This window comes from Panthera leo, chromosome C2 (genome assembly GCF_018350215.1).
Source record: "Panthera leo isolate Ple1 chromosome C2, P.leo_Ple1_pat1.1, whole genome shotgun sequence".
NCBI classification, from domain to species: Eukaryota; Metazoa; Chordata; class Mammalia; order Carnivora; family Felidae; genus Panthera; species Panthera leo.
The window spans coordinates 326495-348910 of record NC_056687.1 but is presented as its reverse complement, the minus strand read 5'-3'; the positions used below and the strand labels follow the sequence as shown (position 1 = coordinate 348910).

The following is a 22416-nucleotide window of genomic DNA, read 5'->3' as shown; positions in this document are numbered from 1 at the left end:
TCATGTCTTTCATCAATTCTGGGACGTTTTCAGTCATTATGTCCTCAAATAGTCTCTCAGCCGCCACCGTTTCCTCTTCTGGGACTCCCACAATGCATATGTTGGTATGCTTGCTGGTGTCCCAGGGGTGTCAGTCTGTATTCACCTTTTTCAATCTTTTTTTCCTCAGTTGTCATCATTTCCATTTATTTTGAGAGTGTGCAAGGAGGGGAGGGGCAGAGAGAGAGAACCCCAAGCAGGCTCCTTGCTGACAGCAGAGAGCCTGATGCAGGACTCGAACTCACAAACAGTAAAATCATAACCTGAGCTGAAATCAAGAGTCAGATGCTTGAATGACTGAGCCCCCCCAGACGCCGCTTATTTGTTCTTGTTTTTTAATTGTTGTATGCTATCTCTGTGCTGAGGATCTGCTTAAGATGTAAACTTCAGGTCTTCTCAGATCTTTTCTTAGCCTGCACCTTTGCCTGGGCACATGTAATTTCCTCTAATTTCTTCTGTGTATGCAGTTGTCTTTGAATGTTCTAGTTTTTAATTTCTCCCCAGAAAGAAAACAGAGAAAAATGCTGTGGTAGAAAAAAAGGTCACCAGCCCTTTAAATCTCCTGCAGGTCACTTGAGCCAGAGGGGGAGGGGCTATGACAGTGGTCTCCCACCTGTTTGTACCTTCCAGATCAGAAGCAGCGGTGGGAGCACAGACCCCCCCCCCCCCCACACCCCACCCCCATTTGTGGGATAGTCCTATGCCCACCGTGGCTCCCACACGTTGTGTGTAAGCTGCTCCATGAGTAGGTGCACACCAGCCTGCCGAGGGGCTGGGGCTGGGAGACGGGTGGCTGCTGCCATGCTGAGAGCTGCAGTTTCCCCTCTAAGCCTCCCCCTGGAAGTTGCAAGCCTCGGACAGACTCCAGAGTTAGAGCAGACAAGGTGCTGCCGGTGCCGTTGGTGCCCAGGTGGGAGACAGGTTCCTGGGGCTTCCTGCTCGGCCACCTTCCCAGAGTCCTCTGCAGCATTCACTTTGCAGGCAGAGTTCTCAGCTTTGGTTCTGTTTTTCATGGAATTAAAAAAGCTTGAAATCTCAAGAGTTGGAAGGACCCGAGGGCTTCATCATGGAGGCTCATTCTTAATTGCTCAGACAGCTTCGAAATTGGCTGATAAATACTTGACTCTGTAATTCAATTATTTTACTTTATACATGTTCTTTTCTACATGCAGAATAAAGAAAAACTACTGGAAGATTGTCAGCTGCAGAAAGTTGGTCTCATAAGTCAGGTGAAAGAACTTCAAGAAAAGTTGAACCGTCTGGTGCATTCTGTGAACTTCCAGAACAGTGAGACAGAGGATTTCAAATTTCAGCAGCCATTGGCATCTTCACATGCTTTAGAAAATAATTTGAGTGACAGTTCCAGTAATGATGAAGAAACTGACAAATTGCCTCTTGTTGATGCATTTCATGTTGATAAAACCACGTGTGATCTAATTGACCTTAGTGGAAATCAGGATTCATTGGTAAGAAATGAAATGCCAAATGTTCCCATGGAAGATAGGGTTGATTTGCAGGATGGATCACTTTGTTTACAAGTGAGCCTGCACAGTGGCTCCCATGACCTAACCCATACCCAGGAGCCCGGTCCCGCGAAGAACGCACTCAGGGCAATGGACCTGTCTTCCTGGAGCTCACCTGAGGTTGTCAGGAAGGACTCGACCCTTGAGCCTGCACCCAGCCTGCCCTTGACGCCCTGCTCAGATGCCCTGAGCTTGGATGCCTCTGCGCAGGACAGGACAAGTGCCTCACTTCAGGCTGACGAGTTGGACGTGCTTTGGTACCTGGGCGGGTCAGCGGCAGGAAAGGCCTCCAGGTGGGCAGAGTCTCCATTGGTTGTAGACAGGGCTCCCTCCACTGACCACCATGTGCAGCGGACGGCCGTGGTAAGTGTTCATCCCTGGGTGGTGCCCCGGTTCAGCGTCTGTGGGATGCCCAGGGCCCCAGCGTGTTCCCATGGGAATGTATTTGCAGGGCCCACAGTATCATAGCTGCGGCCATTGTTGGTTCATCTCCTGACAGGGCCTGTGGGCCAGGTGTAGGTTCGCACCTGACAATCCCCTGGTCAGCTTTCCGCAGCGCCAACCACAGTCCATTGTAATGCGAATAATTAGGACTTCGGTTGTTCTTACAAACACGTGCCATGCATCAGTCCTACTCAGACACTCCCACCAGACCTGCGCACACTCACCAGTGTGGACTCGAGAAGTACAGTCGTAAACCCGTCTTCCTGTGTAGTTTTTGTTCAGGTTCTTTGGCTGGAATCTGTTTCCTGGATTTATTTTGAGTTGTAGTTCATATTTAATAGATTTTACATATAATACTAATTTATTTCAAAAACAGTTATTTTTGAGATAAATCGTATCTTCTTACGTAATAATTTTGAGATTTTGTATATCCTGGATTAGATACAGTAAAAACCAACTAACAGAGGACTTTGTTATTTGAGATACACGTGTATTACCATACACACTACCATAAAAATTACCTTTAATCTGAAATATTTGCTGTTGACTTCTTTAAAATAATCCTAGAGAACTGTGGCTGGGTTTGTTTAAATTCTTTAAAGCCCGTGATTTCATAAGGTCCACAAGTGTGAAACATGTGTTGGGTTCTATATGGGTAAATGATAAATTCAGACCTTAGAAAGTTTCCCTCTGACCAGTTTAGTTCTGTGATGTATTAAGTTACTATTTGACGACCGTTTAAAACCTGCCTATTTGAACAGGAGAAAGATGTTGAAGATTTTATTGTAACATCTCTTGATGCTCAAGAAAAGCCCAGATCCTCTCCTGTTGGGTTCGAAGGAAAAAACAGCAGAAGTGATAATGGTGAGTCAGTCTTTTTAACTCTAAGGTTTTAGGGGACAGAACAGCATGGAGGCCCCCAGCTTGGCGTTCGCCACGCTTGCCATGCACACTGGCTGTGCCCGTCTGCGTCTCTGTCCTCTGTGCTCAGTGGCACCTGAAGGCCTGATGTTGCGCTACTCTGGAAAGCTTGGTTGTGCACTTCGTGGAGTGCGGTCCCTGCACTCAACACCCAGACATCCTCACTGGCGCCCTGCACGGGAGGGAGGCTGTGCCGTGTGGGCCCCGAGAGGAGACCCTCACGTTTCCGGCGGTTCCTGCATCTGCCTCTGGATGTTTGTAGCGGGGTCGTCGGCATGGGGGTCCTTGAGAGCGCGCACGGTGACGCCGTGCTCTTCCTGGGGCATCAGGGCAGACGGTGCGCGGCGCCAGCGTGGACCCCTTGGCAGCGGTGTCTGCCAGATTTTATTCTGAGTTTTCCTTTTAGATTGCTCGGTGTCAGGGAGCGGGGATGTACTCGGAGACCGTGTCTGTGGTCTCTTGTTTCTCAGACTCGGACACACCAGTGTTAGCCTCCAGTAATGATTGTTGCCTGCGTCATCGTTAGGATAGTTGCCAGTCATGACCTTCTAACCTTGTAATTTTTTCTATAATTGTTGGCTTTTTATAAGTCCATCGCTTCAGGAGATGTTTCAGCATTTTTAAAAAAAGTCATCATTAGCTTAATTTAGTGCCTTTTAAAACTAGACCGTAGTGAAGTACAGTTCATGGACGCTGCAGCCTGTGCAGAATAGGGCCAGCAACGTTTTAATTTCAGTTTTGAGTTATTCCATGGAGTAAGTGCCCGGAGTGGTTCTGCACAGTGCCTTCCAGCCTCCCCACTCCGAACCACTGTTCCCTGGGGATGCCCACGTTCAGCTTCCAGAAATTTGTTCTGACACAGATTTCTAAGTCACATTTGCTGGTTACAGAACATGTTGAAACTTCTGGCTGCCAACTTCTTCTGCTTTCCTTCCTTGTTTTTCTAAGGTGGCCCCGTTGTCCCGCTCCGTCCCCTCACCACAGAGCATGTGTGTTCTGAGATTCCCTGTCAGATTCCCGCAGACCTTCTGGGGCCAAGGGTCCTCTCCCAGACAGCTGGTTTCCTTTCTCCTTGCTTCTTCCTGTTCTCCATCACGGGTCCTGCCCATGCTGTCTGTAGGCATGGGCATGCACTGCCCACATGACCTTCACCTGACCTTCATGTGCTGTCTCTGCTTGCCTGGTCAGACCCCACGTCCCTCCTTGGTGGTCCTAGTTTTGACAAAGTGTGTTCTCTAGAAGCATTTGCAGAAAAAGCATGTGTGAGATGGGTTTTCTGAGAATGTCTGCACCTTCTTGATGTTTGTTGATAGTTTGGGCTTGGTGCAGACTCATGGGTGACAAGTCATGTTCCTTCAGACTCCTGAGTGCCTGCCTGCCTGCCTGCCATCCAGACCCTGATGTCACCCAGCACCACGGTGGTCCCTTGCCGCCAAGCACCTGGGCGCAGCGCTGCCGGCTTACCGGGAACAAGTCCTTCTGCCCTGAGTGCGTCTTCCTTCTTCCTGGGATGTGGGTCACTTCCTTGTGGCTCTCATCTTGCCATACTTCCTGTTAATCACTGGACTCATTTTCTTATTTTCTCATTTTTTCTGTTTCCACTTCTTTGTACTTACGTTCTTACTTGTTAAAGAGCTTTGTGAGAATTTATCCCTTAATCTTCACATCAAATGCTCCCATTTCTGCTGTGTCTTAATTTCCAAGAGTTGTTCTTTCTCATCCTCTTTTCCTTTCTCTTGAAACTTCCTTTCCTTGTTTACGAATAATATTTTCTCTCTTACTTCTCTGAAGATCTTCTGGGTTTTCTGAAGTTTTCTTCTGTTTGCTGCCTTTTTTGTATTTCCTCCAGCTCTTTGAGTCTCTGCTTCGCGTTGTTTTGTGTGTCTGAGTGTTCCTTGGCGTGTCTGAGGCCTTCGGCTTCGTAGCAGGGCAGTCGTCAGCAACTCACTGGAAGCTCTGTGCTCAGAGGGGCCTTGCTGGGGACACTGAGCCCCTCATGCCCACCCGAGCTTGGCGCCAGTCGGAGAAGCAGTTGCGAGGACTGACCCTGCTTTTCTTAGGATGCCCCCCTCCGCTTTCCAGGTCTCCGTGGACTGGCGGCGGGCTGCAGGCTCAGGGACCTACCGCATGCTGTTGAGCGGTGTCCCATTCCTTTCTGAGGCCCCTCCCATCAGGAGCTCCTGGTGTCTCAGATGCTAGACTGTTGAGGGCTCTCCGGTTTAGGGTGGCTGCTCTCAGGGCTGGTCTCCACCCACCCCATCAGGCGTGTTCACTTTTTCCTGGCCAGACGCTTGCTGCTCGTCCCGCAGCCTGCACGGGGGCCTCGGGCTGGCGTCTTCCATGTCTGCACAGCCGCCTCCGGGTGCGCTGGGCGGGCCCTGCAGGTGCTTGCCGTGTGAGCCCTGCGGGCTCTGTCCTGTCTTCGGGGAATAAGGAGACATACTTCTGCACAAGAGTAAACATGAACCAAGGTACCACGAAGGGTTTTATGTTGGAGTCACAGGTGTTAACAGGGCAAACGTGAAAACTTTTTTTTCATCTGTGTGGTTGTGTAGTCTTAGGTGTTTATAAACATGTTTTTGCCGTCTTTGGTGGTTTGTTGATGTCGTCTTCAGGGCCGGGGCCTCATGTGGCACCATGAAGCAGGGGTCTGGCCACATCTCTGGCACTTGCAGGGTGTCCCCCAGTACACTGCCAGAGAGTTGGAGTGTAGACCCTGACTTTGTGCTGTGTTTTTAGGTGATGGCTCGGGGTTTGGAGACATGCTGAGCCAAGGTTCGGGAAGACTCGATGCCCCCACAGCAAGTCCTGTGGTGCTGCTTCCCGCCTCTGGAAGGTTCCGACAGCCGCTGGAAGCCATGAAGGAGAAGGAAGTCCATCCGAAACAAGTGAAGGTAAGGGCTGGCGGGAGCAGGGTGCGCGGTGTCGATGGGCCTCCGTGTGCGGCCGCCGTGATTGCCCTGTGGGTGCCACGTCAGGGTGTGTGCGTCACACCACAGGGCCAGCTGCGTGGGGTCTCGCTGTGCTCTAACGTTTTTCCATAGGGGGAGAGGCTGCTGGCGTGGGGAGCTTGGGATCAGGTATCCCAGGCGAGAGCCCAGCATGGCAGGTGGGGGGGTGGGGGGGTGGGGCGGTAGGGGAGGGCTGTGGGAGCTTCGGGCGCTGGGGTCCCGAGAGCAGGACCAGCTCTTCCTGCACCTGCTGCGGCACAGCGCACAGGGGACTTTCAGGGGTGGCTGTTGTGGTGAATCACAAAAGGCAAAAAGTAAGGTTAATCTTCCTGAAATGAGTTCAGGTATCACAGTGCATGACCCTCTGGGGAGAAGTGGTTGTAAGTTTTGTTTGGTTTTGGAGATTGACCTTTAGCCTTTCCTAAAACAACTGGGGCCTGTGCTCGTGACTGGGCCGCCCTCCACCAGGTGCCTGCCTGGGACCGAGCAGCAGAGCAGGGACCGCATGACCCACTCTGCTGACACAGGGCTGCGGGGCCACATTGGAGAGCCCAGCCCACTCTCTGCTGTGGGAGCTGCTGCTCGGGAGGGGTTGTCTCTGTGTCCTCAGGGCCTAGACCATTCTGCCTTCTGCTCTCCGCTCTTTTCTGTGTGTCCCTGAAGTTGACACTTGAGAAGAAAGGTTATCTGCACTCGTGTAGCAGTGCGGGCAGTTTTGATGGGCAGCCTGAGCTCTGACTCAGCTGGCTTGAACGGCACACAACATTTATCACTGGACCATACTGGGAGTTGGCTCCTGGTGCGCTGGCTCCAAGTGTATACTTAGAGAGGCCACCAGCGTCCCCGCACTCTCTCATTCCTTCCCTGTGCCACCAACAGGAAGCCTGTGGCACTTCTAGGGTCAGGCAAAGCATGGGCCCAGTGCTTCCTTTGAGGCTGTTTTCCAGGAATATCCCTCCCGTCCCCTGCCCTCACCCCCCGTCTTTCATTGGCAGACCTGGTCACACGGCCACCAAGACCAGCCGTCCTCAGCCCCGTTGACGAGCTGGGCTCATACTGACCCACTGCTGACAGGGAGTCATTGTGTGAACCACCTGCCGCAGCCCCGCTCGCCCACTGCTGCTGGTCCCCAGGTCACGGAGCTGGGCCCTTGGTGACCTCTCACAGCCAAACTCCACAGAGCTAAAGCCCCTTGTGCCCTGGGGTCAGAGCCTGGTTCTCACCAGAGGAGGGAGGAGAGAAGCCACACTCAGCTTGCTGCAGCTGAACTGGGAGCAGAATTTAAAAACACTTTTTCTAGTTTTAATTGATATGTGACACTGTGTAAGCTTCAGGTATACAGTGTGTTGGTTTAATACACACTGTGTAAGCTTCAGGTATACAGTGTGTTGGTTGTTTACACAGTGATTCCACAGTAAGATTGGTTAACGCCTCCATCACCCAGAACTTTTAATAAGTTTTCTTTTCTCTCACCAGTTTAATGAATCATTTTTCGTCAAAACCACTGGCATATAGACTTGGCTGAATAAGCAAACCAATACAATGTCACTGTTGTGTTTTATTCACATGGTGAAAACATTCCTGTTACATTGCTATTACAATGCCATCAAAAGAAAATGATTTTGATGTTAAGTAAAATCTCCAAAATTGTGTGCATCTTGCCCCTTTAAGAATTGAAATTGGAGAGGCATCTGGGTGGCTCAATCAGTTAAGTGTCCGATTCGTGATTTTGGCTCAGGTCATGATCCCAGCCCCGTGTTGGGCGGGCTCCATGCTGAGTGTTGAGCCTGCTTGGGATTTCTCTCTCTCTCTCTCTCTCTCTCTCTCTCTCTGTCTTTCTCTCTGTCTCTCTCCACCTCCCCTGCTCATACTCTCTCTCTCTCTCAAAAATTTTTTTGATATGGGAGTATGTTTTTTGGCTGTTTTTTTTTAATTTCCTTTTTTGCATTCCTTAATTTTCTACATGACATAGAATGTTAAAGATATGTTCTGTTAGTGTTTCCAATCCAGGCAGTCTCATGTTAGAGGAGTTTGTAATTTTTAAGGAATAAACGTGGTTCTGATGACAATTCTACGTACTTAGGCTTTGAGGTTTAACACTAGGTGATTGAGAAAGGAAAACCAGAAAGAAGCCCAGTACTTGCCCTGGAGCCCTTTTGCGAAGCAACCGAGGTTGCCTGCAGGGGGCTGCGTGGATGCTGGGAAGTTAGCCTGCAGTTCTCTGTTCGCTTCAGTCGGAACCGGCGACTTCAGTATTCCTGATGTCTGGGTATTTTCTGGGAGGTTTCTCAGGTCACTCTGGTTTAAGTTGCCACCTGTGTTTCTGGAGCGTGAAGCCACACTGCTCACCGTGAGGGACGACTGCGCCAAGAGTCAAGTCGTCTGAGAGCTGGCCCCATGAGGCAGAGTGGTGCCCGCAGGGGCTGAGTCTCAGGACCGCGGTGTGGTCACGGCTCTGGGGGCCCTGAAGCTGGGGATACTGGTGGGGGGGGGTCCCTGAGTTTGGGCTCCTCAGGAGCCCTGCTGGAAGCAGCTATGAATGGGGGCGAGTGATTGGCCTATGGCGCACTGAGCATCAGCTGGAGCAGACAGGGACACCCGAGTGACAGGCCGACGTGGGAGGTCACGAGAAGGGTGGGCTGGTCACAGCGATGCAGGTCCCTGAACAGAATGCCAGTCCTGAGGACAGGGTTCTGGAACCTCCTCGGACCCAGTGGTTATATCTGTGGTACCCAAGGTCCAAACCGATTGCAGACCCCAGGCCCCAGCCAGCATCGGACCCGGGGGGTCCTGTGACATCACTGAAGGGATGCGGTGGCCACACGGGAAGCTTTGCTCTCGGAAAGGTGCGGGCAGAGTACCTCCCTCGCCACTGGTGCTCTTTCTGCGTTTATCAGGAGAGCGTTGAAAAGGTGGCAAGTGACAGTCATCTGCAGCCACGTCAGCCCTCCCTGTCTCTGCAAGCAGAGGATGAGGGTGGATGGGTGGATGCAGGAGGTCGTAGACCTCCAGCCGCACCCACGGGGGCCGCCATCTGGGTCGCTAGACCTGGCGTCTAACAAACGGAAGGTTTTTTAAAGTAAAAGTGTTTCTAGGGTTATTAAAGAGAATTGTCTTTAAGGTAAGCGTAACGTGGAGTTTGGGTGTTTTGTACTTTTGTGTTAGTATTTTACTTTTTTGGTCCCATCATTAAAGTCCTAGCAAAACCTATTTCTGGTTAAATAGTTGTACTCTGTTATAGCTTCCCGTTGCTACTTTCATACTTTCCTGTTTGAGACATCTATTCCCATCTATTCTCCAGAGTTTAGGCCTAACATGCCCCTGGAGTGAATCTTTGCATGTGGAGTGAGGACCGTCATGGTCACTTTGGACACCGTGTTGCCCCCAACCTGGGGGCAGCTCTGGGGAGGCCCCACCCAGGATTAGTGAAGGGATGGCAGGGGTGGCATCCACTGTGCAGACCCTGGTGGGGCATCCTTGGAGTAGCTTAAGCAGAAATTGTCCTTCAAACCGGTTTTCTAGCAGTCTCTGAAGGTTACGGGGGAGGAAAGTTTGAAAATCTCACAGAACAGCAGAATCTGCTCTTTGATACAAGCCATGGGGGTGCTCTGTGGGTGGCTCTAGTCAGCGTTCGTGAGTGGTGGGCAGGGTGCTGAATGCATGATTAGCTTCAAGCTTCTTTTCCCTCTTTCTGAAATGCATGTCCCGTTGCAGGCTTTGCTGCAGATGGTGTGTGATGAGAGCCACCACATACTGGCCTTGTCCGAGTACCGTGGGCCGCCTAGCGCCCTGAGCAAGGGCGAGCCAAGTGCCTCCCTCGAGCGATTCCCAAGGGAAGGCCCTGGCCTGTTGGAGGCAATCCCGGCCCTGAGGAGGCATCCGAGCCCCACACTCCTAAAGGGAGAGAAGGTATGGTGGCATTCTGCCTGAAAGAAAATAGGCTGTGGGCATGGAGCACTTTGAGTGAGTTGCTTGGCCAAATGAGTGGAATAAAGGGAACAACAGGGTCGTCAGTGGACACAGGGGCCGTGCTGGCTAGTCACCTTCTCAGTCATGTTTGCCAGCACATTCCAGCCCTGTAAGGGCAAGAGAGGCCATGGGAGGATGTGTGGCGGGGCTCAGTGGGAGGAGGACATGGGGCCGGGCCTGAGCCCACAGGGTCTCAGTGCCCACTTTGCAACCAAGGACCCGGGGTGGCACAGAGCGAGAGCCAGGTGCTGAACCCTGGCCAAGGCCACAGGGGGCGGAGGGAGCGGTGGGCAAGAGGGCAGTGCCAGGCCCAGGCCTACAGTGGGGGCGGGAGCGGCCAGTCAGCGGGCACCCGCCCCAGGGCCTGGCAGAGCAGCGGTGGGGAAGAAGGTTTGCCTGCCAACGTTTTCTCAGTCTTACCTGCTGTCTCCTTCAGCACCTTCTTCGTTCACGATGGGGGGGTTGGCTTTTCGTGCCCTGGTCTGGTCGTGGTCTTCTGTTGGGTGGTCTGCTTCAGCCCGCAGGGTGCATTTGTGGAAACACCGAACTGTTCGCTCCAATATTTTAGGAGTTTCCTGACATGTGCCTCGACTGGAGAGGAGAGTTTCTACAGATCGTTCAGGAGGCGTTTGGAAAAGAACGGGAGATGTTGAGGGCCGAGTTGCAGCCCCGGCCCTGCGGCTCTGACCCCGGGGACCACAGCTCCCTGTTGCAGAGGCTAGAGAAGGTGGTCCAGGAGCAGGTGAGCACGTGCCTCGATTTAGTGCCCAGAGCCACTGACGGTGAATTTTGGTCCCTGTGTTTCCCCTGACCTTGGAGTGTGGTAGTGACTGAGGAGGAAGTCCTGTCTGTGTGCAAATAGAATCTATTCTGGAAATATCCTGCCTTTCCTTGAAAACAGAGTGGTGCTAAGTGGTCTGGCCCAGGCTGTGCGTGGGAGCCCGGCACTGTGAGGGCCCTGGGGGCCCTGCTTCCCCAAGGTCCCTTGTAGGAGAGGGCACTAGAGTCCAGATGCAGGGTCTGTGGCAGGTCAGAGCAGCCTCTGGCACAGACCAGGGTGCAAGTGAGGCCTGAAGGTCCCCAGGGGCCACCTTTGTCCTGTGAATTTGTTCTTGCTCGGTCCCCAAGCTTGTGCCCATGAAGCTGGAAGCAAGAATTTGTGGACGGTGGGCTGTTTGTGCCTGGAGATGCCGGCCTGGCCCAGCCTCCCCCGCCCTTGGGACGTGCTCCCTGCTCCCCCGTCCAGGGGGTGCTCCTCCACGTGGCCATGTCTGTGACCCTGCTCTCCCTCCTTTGCCACCCTGGCTCCGGGGATACCTGCAGGAAAAGTCCTTGGAGCACCTTCGCTTGTCAGACCGGAGCAGCCTGCTGTCCGAGATCCAGGCTCTGCGCGCCCAGCTGCGGATGACTCACCTGCAGAACCAGGAGAAGCTGCAGCAGCTGTGTGCGGCGCTGACCAGCGCGGAGGCCCGCGGGAGCCGGCAGGAGCACCAGCTGCGCAGGCAGGGTGAGCACCGCCCCTCCCGCTGCCCAGCACTGGGGCTGGTCTGTCCGGGTCCCTGGGCATGGGGACCACCGGCCTCGGCATTTCTTAGTTCACAGAACTCCTGGAGAAGCGACTCTGTGGCGCCGCCCAGGCAGCGGGGGGTCTGTATTGGTGTGAGCGCTGGGCACCAGCAGGACCGTGTCTGGGAGTCCCTGGGGCTTGCACCAGGTCTAAGCAGCCTGTTGTACGCGTTTATGTTAATTTAGGTTCCTTGGGACTTTCTTACAGATATTCACATCATCTCTGGATAAAAAGCATTTTGTTTTCTCCTTTCCATCTGCCACCTCCTCCTGCTGATTGCTCCGGTTAGGCCGTCGCGTGCCACCGTGGCAGGCGTCCGGCCATGGGAGAGGTGTTCCGCCTCACACCCTCACACAGGCTGCCAGCAGTGGTCTCTGCACATGCTCTTCATCCACCTGCACAGCCCCTTCTCTTCCTAGTGCTGGGTGCTGAATGATGGGCCAGGCCTTGCAATGCTTTGTGTTTGGGCCATGTTGCATTACCTCGTGAGCATTTCTGGGCCGGACTTCCTGGTATTTTGCATCTAAATGCATGAGGGCTACTGGTGTGTAGCTTCCAGTCTTTGAGTTCTGGTGTGGGAGTAGTGCCAGCCTCATGGAGGATTGACCGTCTCTTCCCCTTCCTTTTTCCCCGGGAGACTGTAGAGAACCAGGGTTATTTCTTTGCTAAGTCTTGGGAGAGTTCTCTGGGGAAGCTGCTAGGGTCGAGTCAGTCTCTTTTGGGAAGCACGAAGTGTTGGAGTGATGGGTGAGGTGGCGATTTAGGACGACTGTGGAGACGGTCACACCTGGTCTTCGCGCACGTCCATCTCGGCTCAGTCCTCACTCCTGCCTCCAGGAGACCCCGGACCTGAACAGCTGGCCCTGGGGAGCCACGTCCCATCCTCTGGTCTGCACGGCCACTCTGCCTGCACGACTCTAGGTGCCCCGAGGCCTGGAGGGAGTGAGCCTCCGGTGTCCTGGCCATCGGCCTGGAAAACTCATTTTCCCTGAGAGTGAATACATCTCCCTCTCCGTACCGGTTTGTCTTCAGTTTGTGAAATCATTTGTACAGCTCACCCGGGATTCACGAGTAATGGTATCTTATGTCCCCTAACGTCTTTCTCAGTTGAGTTATTGGCCTACAAGGTTGAGCAGGAAAAACGTATAGCAAGTGACGTACAGAAAACGCTGAATGAAGAGCAAGAGAAAGCCAGCAGCGTTCGGAAGCTCCTGGTGGTAGAGCAGACCGTCGTCAGAGACTTAAGATCTGAGCTCCGCGAGTGTAAACAGGACAACGAGAGGCTGCTGGCATCCCTCAGCGAGGCGCAGAAGGAGGTCCTCCAGCTGAGGTGGGGGCCCTAACCCTCCTCCCACACAGCACCTCCTGGCTCCCCGGTTCTGTCCGCACTTTTGTTGAGGAACGCGGCGTGTGCGCGTGTTGTGATAGGTGCCCGGGGTCTGTCGACGGCCCAGGCGCCGCAGCCTGGTGTGTCACTGCCTCTCCTGCACAGGTCTGTGCTGGACAGCAAGGAGAGCAACCTGAAGGCCGCGCTGCAGGAGCTGGAGAGCGAGCGCGGGAAGGAGCGCGCCCTGCAGAGCCGGCTGGAGGAGGAGCAGCTGCAGCACCTGCAGAGGGAGGGCCAGAGCTCCAAGACCCTGGAGGTGCCTGGGCGCGGGGCTGGCAGGTGGGGGGGTTGGTGGGGGGCAGTGGGGCTGGCGGGTGGGAGCGCAGCTCCTCACAGGGCCCAGCGCCCCGTCTCCCTGTGGTCACGTGCCTGGTGGCAGGGTGTAACAGCAGTGAAGCAGGCCTGCGTCTGCGGTACAGCAGCGTCTCCGTGGTGACAGACGGGTGCTCGCAACTCCCACTGTCTGGCCGCACGGAGCACAGCCTCAGAAGTGCGCGTCAGGCTGCATAAATGGCAGTGACCCGGCTTCTCTGTGCAGTGGAGGTTGTGTGTGTGAATTGGCATGCTGTTTGGCATCTCTGATGGCCACGGGTCTGGCAGGTGCTCTGTGTTCCTCAGTCCCAGCGCTGGGCAAAAGCGTCTTTCACCCACCCGGGGACTGTGGCTTGGCGAAAACATCGTGTGTCCGAGTGTCCAGGGTGTTGTGGTTCTAGGGAAGGTGGGCATTTACTGAACACTGCTTCAGGAAAGTACTTCATCCCTGAATAAAAACGGCAAAGTAACAGAAGAATTGTTACGTGGTTTTCTTGTACCTGTGGGATAAAAAAGCGTAATTGCTGGGTTGAATAATATGAACAGAAATTGGGGCAGGAAGATGGTTTTGACACTTCTCTTGATTTGCTTTTTCCCATCTCTTCCCTGATACAGGAGCTAAGACTCTCTTTGGAGAAGCAGCACGCTCAGAGTAATAGACTGTGCGTTGCACTGAAGCACGAGCAGACGGCAAAGGACAACCTTCAGAAGGAGCTGCGGATCGAGGCCTCGCGCTGTGAGGCACTGCTGGCGCGGGAGCGGAGCCAGCTGTCCGAGCTGCGGCGCAGCCTGGAGGCCGAGAAGGACCGGTCGCTGGAGCTGGCCACGGCCCTGCGCCACGAGCGCCTCCTGACGGAGCAGCTGAGCGGCCGAGCACAGGAGGCCCCGGCGCATCGCGCTCTGCTGAGGAAGCTGAAGGAAGAGAAGTCCCGCGTGGCGGAGCTGCAGGCGAGGCTGGAGCAGGTGCAGCGGCAGCTGGTGGCCGACGTGCAGAAGCAGCGTGCGGAGATCGACAGGGAGAAGGAGGTAAGGGGCGCGCAGACCTCCGCTGTGGAGCCCGCCCAGGCTCAGGAGCCAACAGAGGGGGAGAGTTCCTCACAGCAGCAGGCAGGATTAAAGCGCTCACAGGCGAGGCTGGCTGCACGGGATGGACACAAGGACGCAAGGAGGAGAGCAGAGACGAGGCCCGGCCGGGCCGACGTGGAGAAGAGGCAGGCTCGAGACAAGGAGAGACTGGTGAGAGCGCCGCCGACCGTGTCGGCACCCAGCAGCAAGCCAGGGGGCCGAGAGCGCCACACGGGGGCCTGACCCTGGGCCGCTCCTTTGTCCCGCTGGTCCGTGCGTCTGTCCCCTGCTGCCCCCTGGTTATTGCAGCTTTGTAGGTTTCCGTGTCGAGAAGCGTGAGTCTCCAACCTCGCTCGTTGTCGGGGCTTGGGTGTTCGGGGACCGTAGGGTTCTGGGGCCCAGCCTTGACTCTGCAGGTCACTTTGGGGGGTGAGGCCACCTGAGCGATGTTACCTCCACGGGTTGTGAGGTTGGAAGTCTGTCCGCGCGTTCAGGTCTTTGATTTCTTTCAGCCGCGTTTTGCTGTTTTCAGATGACGAGCGTTAATGCTGTGGTTCTGTTGTTCTGAGCGTTTTATCAGGGGTTGCTGTTGTCGTAAGCGGAACTGGTTTCTTCTTTCCGTGAGCAGATGGTTCCCTGCTGGCCTAGAGCAATGCCGTTGGGCCTTGTCGATCTTGCATCTTGTGCCCTTGCGCTTGTTTGTTGTTCCCAGTCATTTGATGCGTCCTTTGGGCTTTTCCGCATATGAGATCACGTCACCTGCACGGAGATGTAGGTTTACTTCTTCCTTTCCGGTCCGGGTGCCTTTCGTCCCTCCTGCAGTGCTGAGTGGAGGTGCTGCAGCCTGTTACCCGTCTTCCACCCCCAGCTGTGACAGCTGCCCTTCATCAGAGGAGATTCTCAGGGTACCTGTTTTATTCAGACTTTTTGTGTCTTGTTTTCAGTCTTGAGAGTGAGCTGGAGTTGTGGTTTTGGTGTCTTGAAATGTATGGTTTTTGCCCTTTATTCTCTTAATGTCGTGTTTCTCGTTGGGTTTCACCGGTGGAGCCAGCCTTGCGCTCGTGGGATGAATCCCACTTAACTTTGGTGTAGGGTTCTTTTTTATATCGTGCTGGATTCGGTTCGCTAGTATTTTGTTAAGGATTCTGCATTTATGTTCATGAGAGATGTTGGTCTGTACTTTTACAGTTGTGGTGTCTTTTTTTTTATGTTTATTTTTGAGAGAGAGACAGAGCATGAGCAAGGGAGGAGTAGAGAGAGAGGGAGACACAGAATCTGAAGCAGGCTCCAGGCTCTGAGCTGTCAGCACCGAGCCTGACATGGGACTCGAACTCATGAACCATGAGATAGATCATGACCTGAGCCAAAGGTGGACGCTTAACCAACTGAGCCACCCAGGCACCCCATAAAGTTGTGGTGTCTTTGATTTTCATATTGGGATGATTTTTGCCTCACAGGTTGAGAAGTGTTCCTTTTATTTTTTGGATAAAACGTTACTTTTAGATATATTTTATGCCAACCAGAGCCTTTATTTCTGAGAAAATTATATCCTGTGTCTTCATGTGGATTGACATATGTTTTGCCCTCTTTAAAAATCTTTTTTAGTGCTCACTTTGGCAGCACATATACTAAAAATATTTTTTAAAAACACATAAGGAAAATCAGTGGCCTGGTCTTTTCAGTGGTTAGCCTGCCGTGAAATGTTTGAGAAATGACTGTGTGTTTCTAAAATCAAAAGTCTAGATTTCTAAGTGTTACAAAGATAAATCAGACCCCCAAATGGTATAAAATTAGTTTTGGAAGTTCATGTGGGGAGTGTGATCAGTATGTTTTAACAGCTTCACTGAGATACGTGGAGTTCACCAACCTGAATTGCGTCCTTTGCAGTTTTAGTACAAACTCAGAGCTGTGGACTCGTCACCACAGCCAGCTGTAGATTGTGTTCACCACCCCGTGTTGAGCCCCATGTTGTTAGCGCTCACCCTCACTTCCTCCTCCAGCCCTGGCCACCGCGAGTCTACGGTCTGTTTGCAGATTGGCCTGTGCTGGACCTTCCTATGAAGGAACCATCCCCCGCCCCCCCCCCGCCCGCGTGGCCTTTCCTTGTCTGACTCCTTTCCTGATGTTTTTGGGGCTCGTCCGCGCTGCGGTGTGTGTCAGCGGCAACATGTTTTGCTGTGGCACGTGGCCTTCGCAGTGGCGTAAGCAGCCCTTTCTGTAGTGGCTGCATTTACCGCCCAGAGTCTTGGAAACGCAGGAGTAGTTTGGAGATGTGACAGAATGGGCGCCGTGCGGCCGGGAAGCACCCCATGTTGTTTTGTGAAGGAAGCAAGTAGAGTCAAGCCCCAGGTGGGCCTTCGTCACACAGGATCCCCAAACGTGTTCCAGAGTGTGTGTGTGTGTGTGTGTTTACTCTTTCTCCATGGGAACAGTGGCCTGTAGCCTTCGTGTGCCTCTTATGGACTTTCCCAAACTGTCTCTAAAGTTTTCAGCCAAACCCTATTATTGAATTTTGATTTTTTTTTTTTTTAAAACGAATGGTAACGTGATTGCTTAAAAAATGCAAAGAAAATGTTTCCTAAGTTAAATAAGTAATTGTTCTTCATGATGCATCTTGGAAAGAATTTGAAGTGATTGATGTAGCCCCTTTGGTGTTATTTTCACTGTTGATGGTTAAAATTTTTAAAAAAATAAGTTTAATTTTTTATTTTATTTATGTTATTTTTTATTTTACTTATAAACATAAACCTGTAGGTTTCTTGGTATGTTGCTTTCCTAACTTGGAAAATAGAAAAGTAACGATCCCTGTGTCCTCACGAGGCTGGAGCGTTAATCGAGCGATGCCAGGAAGAGCCTGTGGTCCGTGATGCACGGGGCGCGTCGCGGGAGGCCCGGGCCGGGTTCTGGGCACCCGAGGTTCCCTCCCAATTCCGCGGGTATCTGTCTGCTTGTCTCCAGACACGGTGCCGCCTCCCGCCTCTCCTGGGGCCTCCTCACCCACGGAAGCTCCACCGGGCCGCCCCTGTCACGTTTATGGCCGCCCAGAGGGGTTTCCACCAGGTGACTCCCTCTGTCTCCCTGGAGGGGGCCCAGATCCCCGTGTCGGGCAGGAAGCTGGGGACTGTCCGCTTTCTCCCAGGCACCCGGCACACTCCGTGCTGAAGGGCATTTTGTAAGTGAGGCGGTTTGCACTCAGTGCAGGTGCTTGACCCTGCCCGTGTCCGTGTGTTGGCGTGTGTGCGCGCGCACGTCAAGGTCGGGTGCCAGAACTGGGGCCCGTGAAGTCTCCTCCTTGTTTCGGCATGTGGCGTCCCCTCCTTACACTGGTGACACATTTCTGACAGTTCTCAGAAATGCAGGTCGAGCCTTCACCACCGAGACCCCGTCCGTCTGAGGCAGGGGGGCTGCCCTGACTCCACGCCCCGTGTGGAGGGTGCCGGCCAGGGGCCGCCCCCTGCTGAGGGCTGGGCTTCTGCCTTCTGCTTCGGGAACGCGCGCACGAAGGGCCCGTCTGTTGTTTTGCTGTTGACAATAGCGAGAATTGGAACTGCGGCGCCAGCGTGATGAGCACAAGATCCGGCAGCTCCAGCGGACGGTTCAGGACCTGGAGGCGAAGGAGGAGGCCCGCCAGCGCCAGTGCCCGGAGTCGGCGCGGCTGCAGGAGCAGCGGCTCAGCCTGGAGAAGGTCCGGCAGCAGCTGCTCTGGGCCGCCGGGCTCCTGACCAGCTTCGTCAGCCAGACAGTGGACAGGTGAGCGCGTGGGCTCCGGCCACGCCCCCGCGAGCCCCGCCTCTTCCGTGAGGAGCGTGCACAAGGCTGGCGCCGGCGTTTGGTGTCAGGTCCCCATTTTTAAGCAACAGACGCTTGTTTCTCTCGCCACGTGTTGACACATTTGTGGGCAGCACTCTCCTGAAAGGTGTTGACAGCATGTGTTTTCTCTCTTGATATGAGAGGAAAATCCAAGTTTCTTTTAGATCTGTTCTCCTCATGCCCTTTTACAATTGCTCACCACCCAGAGGGTCTGGACCTGATGCCAGGCCCCTCCTGCCCACTCCCACCGCGGTTGGGTGGGGCCAAGCATCCGTGCTGTGTCTGCCTTGCCCACGTCCTCAGGATCACCACTCACGTGACCAGGGTGTGTCTGCACGGTTGAGGGACTGACAGGAGTGTTGACACTATAATTAATTAAATTAATATTTGCCTTTTCCTGTATGCACAGAAACTCCGCAAATACGGTTCTCCCATCTGTAATTGGATTCGTTTATACAGCAGTATGATCTCTGAGCAGACTTGCCTGGGCTTCTCAGACTGTGCACAGGGCTGCACCACCTCAGGGCCACCACTGTCATTAGAGAGGCCCGAGTCCCTAACTTTGTGGACAGGGCATGGCTTGAGGAAGCAGTCATAAGCAAGTCCTCCTGGGGCTGCATTGGACCCATTTGTCATCTCTCCACGCGTTCCCAGTGGCTCTGGGTAATTATCAGGTGGGATCTGGGTGAACCCTCTAAGTGTCTGTTTATTTTCACAGGACAATTGGCGACTGGACATCATCAAATGAGAAAGCAGTGACGTCCTTACTGCACACGTTAGAGGAGCTCAAGTCTGAGCTGAGCGCGCCCAACTCCTCCCAGGTGAGAGGTGGGGCTGCCTTTGCGGTTCCTTGTATCCCTCCTCCGCTGCCACAGAGAAGTGGGTGTCTTCTTGGGGATTGCCACGTGTTGCTCCCAGAAAGCCGCCTGACCTTGCCGATGCTCAGGCACTCCCCCCAGAGGGGCACGGGCTGCTCTGCCCCAGGCCCAGCCTGCTCCATGTACACTTGGGTTGAGAGCCTGAGCTCTCAGCTGCGCCTGTCAGCTGCATGGGAAGGTGTTGCCTTGCAGGAAGGTGATTAGAAGTTGTGGTTGCTGGGGCAGCTGGGTGGCTCAGTTGGTCAAGCGTCCGACTTTGGCTCAGGTCATGATCTGTCTCATGGTTCATGAGTTCGAGCCCCATGTCGGGCTCTGTGCTGACAGCTCGGAGCCTGGAGCCTGCTTCAGATTCTGTGTCTCCCTCTCTCTCTGCCCCCCTGTCCCCCCAACTCTCAAAAATAAACGTTAAAAAAAAAAAGTCATGGTGGCTGACACAAATTCCTGGTAGATGTTCCTTGGTAATCGTGAAAACATCCTGTTTATTGTGAAGGCAGCATGCATGTAGGCAGCAGGGGACCTTGTACCTGCTGAGCATGAGGGGTCAGTGTGGTGCATCCTGCCCTATTTACCAGTGCCTCTGTCAGTGTCCTGTGCCTGCTGTAGGCTGAGTGTGGCTCTGATTATGGAAGTAACGAACCTGTGTTAAGGGACTTAGTCGGCGGACCCTCGGGGAAGAACCCACAGTGCTCTCTGGGCCCTCTGTGTGCTCCCCTTGCTCACAGAGGTGTGAGCAGGCCGGTGCTCTGTAGCAGGCTGGCCCTGTCAATGCAGCCCAGGGCTGTGCGAAGTCAGTTTCTTACAGGATCAAAGAGAAATGTGCTTTGATCAATTACTGTTTTCCCTCCCATAGATGGACAGCTCTTCTTAGCCCCACAAGCTGTCACTGAACCCCAAATATGGATAAAACTATAATTCCTGGAAATAACCAACAGTAAAAATACACAGTGTGTACCTTTTCTTTTTCTTTTCTTTTTTTTAGACTAAGAGCGTGTGCGAACAGGTGAGGGGCAGAGAGACGTTCTCAAGCAGGCTCCACCTCCAGCACAGAGCCCAACTCGGGGCTCGATTTCACAACCTTGGGATCATGACCAGAGCTGAAATCAAATCAGCCGCTCAGCCAACTGAGCCCCCAGGGACCCCTAAAGTGTGTACCTTTTAACAAAAAACGTATATCCGTTAATTTTTTTCTCTTTTCAAGAAAAAAACGCCAGCAGAGCTGCAGGTCCAGCTGGTGGATGTCCTGCTGAAAGACAATGACTCCCTCACGAAAGCTCTGTGCACAGTGACCCAGGAGAAGGCTGAGCTGCGCCTGACGGTGTCCCAGCTGGAGACGTCTCTGAAGCAGCACCTGCTGAAGGGCCGTGTCCGGAGCGTACGTACTGGTGCTTCTGCTCGGAGACGGCGTGAACCGGGCTTCCTCTGGGCTGTGGGCTTGAGTGCTGGCTCTTTCCAGTTAGCTGTCATGGGCTCTGACCTCCCCAAGATGCCAGATGCCTTATATAACATTTCAGCAGGTTTTCCACTTTGCACACAGACACGGGACCCTTGCCGGGAGATGATGTTTGATACATGTTCATGAAAAGAAATCTGTTCATTTGACTTTTATGTAATGAAAACGACCCCAATTTTCCTGATTGTGTAGTTTGGTGGACTTTCTTCTTAGAATGCCTGATTTTTTTTTCTTTTATATTTAGATTGTCGTGTCCCTGATTTTACTTTTATGATGAAAAAATTTTTAATTGTTTTTTGGACTTGTATGCAGTAAAATCTGCCCCTGGTAGGATGCCATTTGAGTTTTCACACACATGTGGATTCTCGTGCCCCGTGTGACCACACTGTTAGCGGAGCACATGGCCCAGTAGCACATCCTGTTCCCGGCTGCCGGCAGGCACGGCCTGGCTCTCTGCGGTTTGCCTTCTCCCGGTGCCACAGAAGCGGGCCCACACGGTGTGTAACATTTCGGAGGGCTCCTCACTTCTCTCCTAGCGCCAACGAGATCATGCTGGGCGTTGGCGTGTCAACAGCTCCTCTCTCGTGCTGCTGAGCAGCGTCCATGCACAGATGTGCCTCAGTTCAGCCGTCTGGCTGCTGGAGAATATTGGGGTTGTTTCCGGTGCTCAAGGATCGTGATCAGTGCTCCTGGAAGCTGCTGTGAGCAGGGTTCGTTTCTCCGGTGTAAATACCCAGGAGGGGACGCCGTGTCCCGTCACATTTCTGCCGAACCCTGCCGAGTGCCCAATAGCTGCACCATCTCACTTGCCCTTGAACAGAACGTGGGAGTCTGGTCCCTCAGCATCTTCACGCTTGGGGCGGGTGGTGCCTTTTCTTGTAGCGTCCCGCAGTGTGCGGCGACATCTGTGTTTCTTCTTAAGTGAAGAGTCCTTCCAAGTCTTTGCCCACTTGTGTTTTTTTTCCCCCTTTTATCTATTTGCATTGAAATCCAAGTTAGTTAACATATAGCATAATAATGATTTCAGGAATAGAATGTAGTAGTTCATTACTTATACATAACACCCAGTACTCATCACAACAGGTGTCCTCCTCGGTGCCCATCACCCATCTAGCCCATCCCCCACCCACCTCCGCTCCATCAGCCCTTAGTTTGTTCTCTGTATTTAAGAGTCTCTTAGGGTTTGTCTTCCTCTCTGTTTTTATCCTATCTTTACTTCCCTTCCTATATGTTCATCTATTTTTCTTAAATTCCACATATGAGTGAAATCACACGGCATCTTTCTCTGATTTATTTTGCTTAGCATAATACCCTATAGTTCCATCCATGTAGTTGCAAATAGTCTTCGCCCACTTTTAAATGGCATTGTTTTCTTATTTTGTTGTGTTTCCAGTTCATATATTGTGATATGTTTTGCAAATCTCTTCTCCCAGTCTGTGTTGTCTCTACTGCATCGATAGTACTCTTTGCAAAACAACAGTTTTAATTTTAATAAAGTCAATTTGTTTTTTTATGGATTATGCCAAGAGTTTTATAGTTTTACTTCTTACGTTTAAGTCTAGGATCCATTTTGCTTTGATTTTTTTTTTTTTTTGGTCTGAGGGTTAGGTCAAGGATTATTTGTATGCAGGTTGATATCCAGTTATTCTGGCATACGTTGAAGATTGTCTTTTTTTATCAGTTTGTCTTTGCCAAAGTTAGAAGTTGCTCCACAGTTGTGTGTGTGTATTCTCTGTTCTGCTCTCCTGGCCTTCACCAGCTGCCTGATAGGTGTGGGTGACAAAACCTCCTCCAATTACACATTGGTGATCATTGCATTCTATGAACACACTAAAAACCTGTTGAACAACTGTTTTCAGAGGATAAGTTTTATGGTATGTGATTTATATTTCAATAACGCTATTATAGAGGTTTAGGCAAGCATTGACATCTTGACTGTATAACTGTAACTGTTATTGAATTTAGCGGTATTGAATCTTCCCATCTGTGAACTTGGCATGTCCCTTCATGTATTTAAATCTCTTAAAATTTCTTCCTTTTTTCTTTTCTTTTCTCTTTTTTTTCTATGTTTGTTTATTTTTGAGAGAGAGAGAGCATAAG

The 22416-nt window shown here is 52.6% G+C and overlaps 1 protein-coding gene across 6 annotated transcripts in view; it reads left to right on the top strand.

Annotated features, from left to right (window-relative positions):
• PCNT (pericentrin) overlaps positions 1-22416 on the top strand; it is a 132692-nt gene that overhangs the window by 98735 nt on the left and 11541 nt on the right. For 4 of the 6 annotated variants that reach the window (XM_042955532.1, XM_042955531.1, XM_042955530.1 and 1 more), the window contains 13 exons: positions 1212-1925; positions 2768-2870; positions 5667-5821; positions 9593-9787; positions 10416-10589; positions 11171-11354; positions 12522-12744; positions 12907-13057; positions 13729-14349; positions 17137-17238; positions 17714-17928; positions 18707-18809; positions 20065-20238. In XM_042955532.1, the coding sequence (XP_042811466.1) occupies positions 1212-1925; positions 2768-2870; positions 5667-5821; positions 9593-9787; positions 10416-10589; positions 11171-11354; positions 12522-12744; positions 12907-13057; positions 13729-14349; positions 17137-17238; positions 17714-17928; positions 18707-18809; positions 20065-20238 (3114 nt within the window). The remainder of the gene's footprint in view (positions 1-1211; positions 1926-2767; positions 2871-5666; positions 5822-9592; positions 9788-10415; positions 10590-11170; positions 11355-12521; positions 12745-12906; positions 13058-13728; positions 14350-17136; positions 17239-17713; positions 17929-18706; positions 18810-20064; positions 20239-22416) is intronic. The other 2 variants (XM_042955533.1, XM_042955534.1) reach the window with 2 other exon arrangements.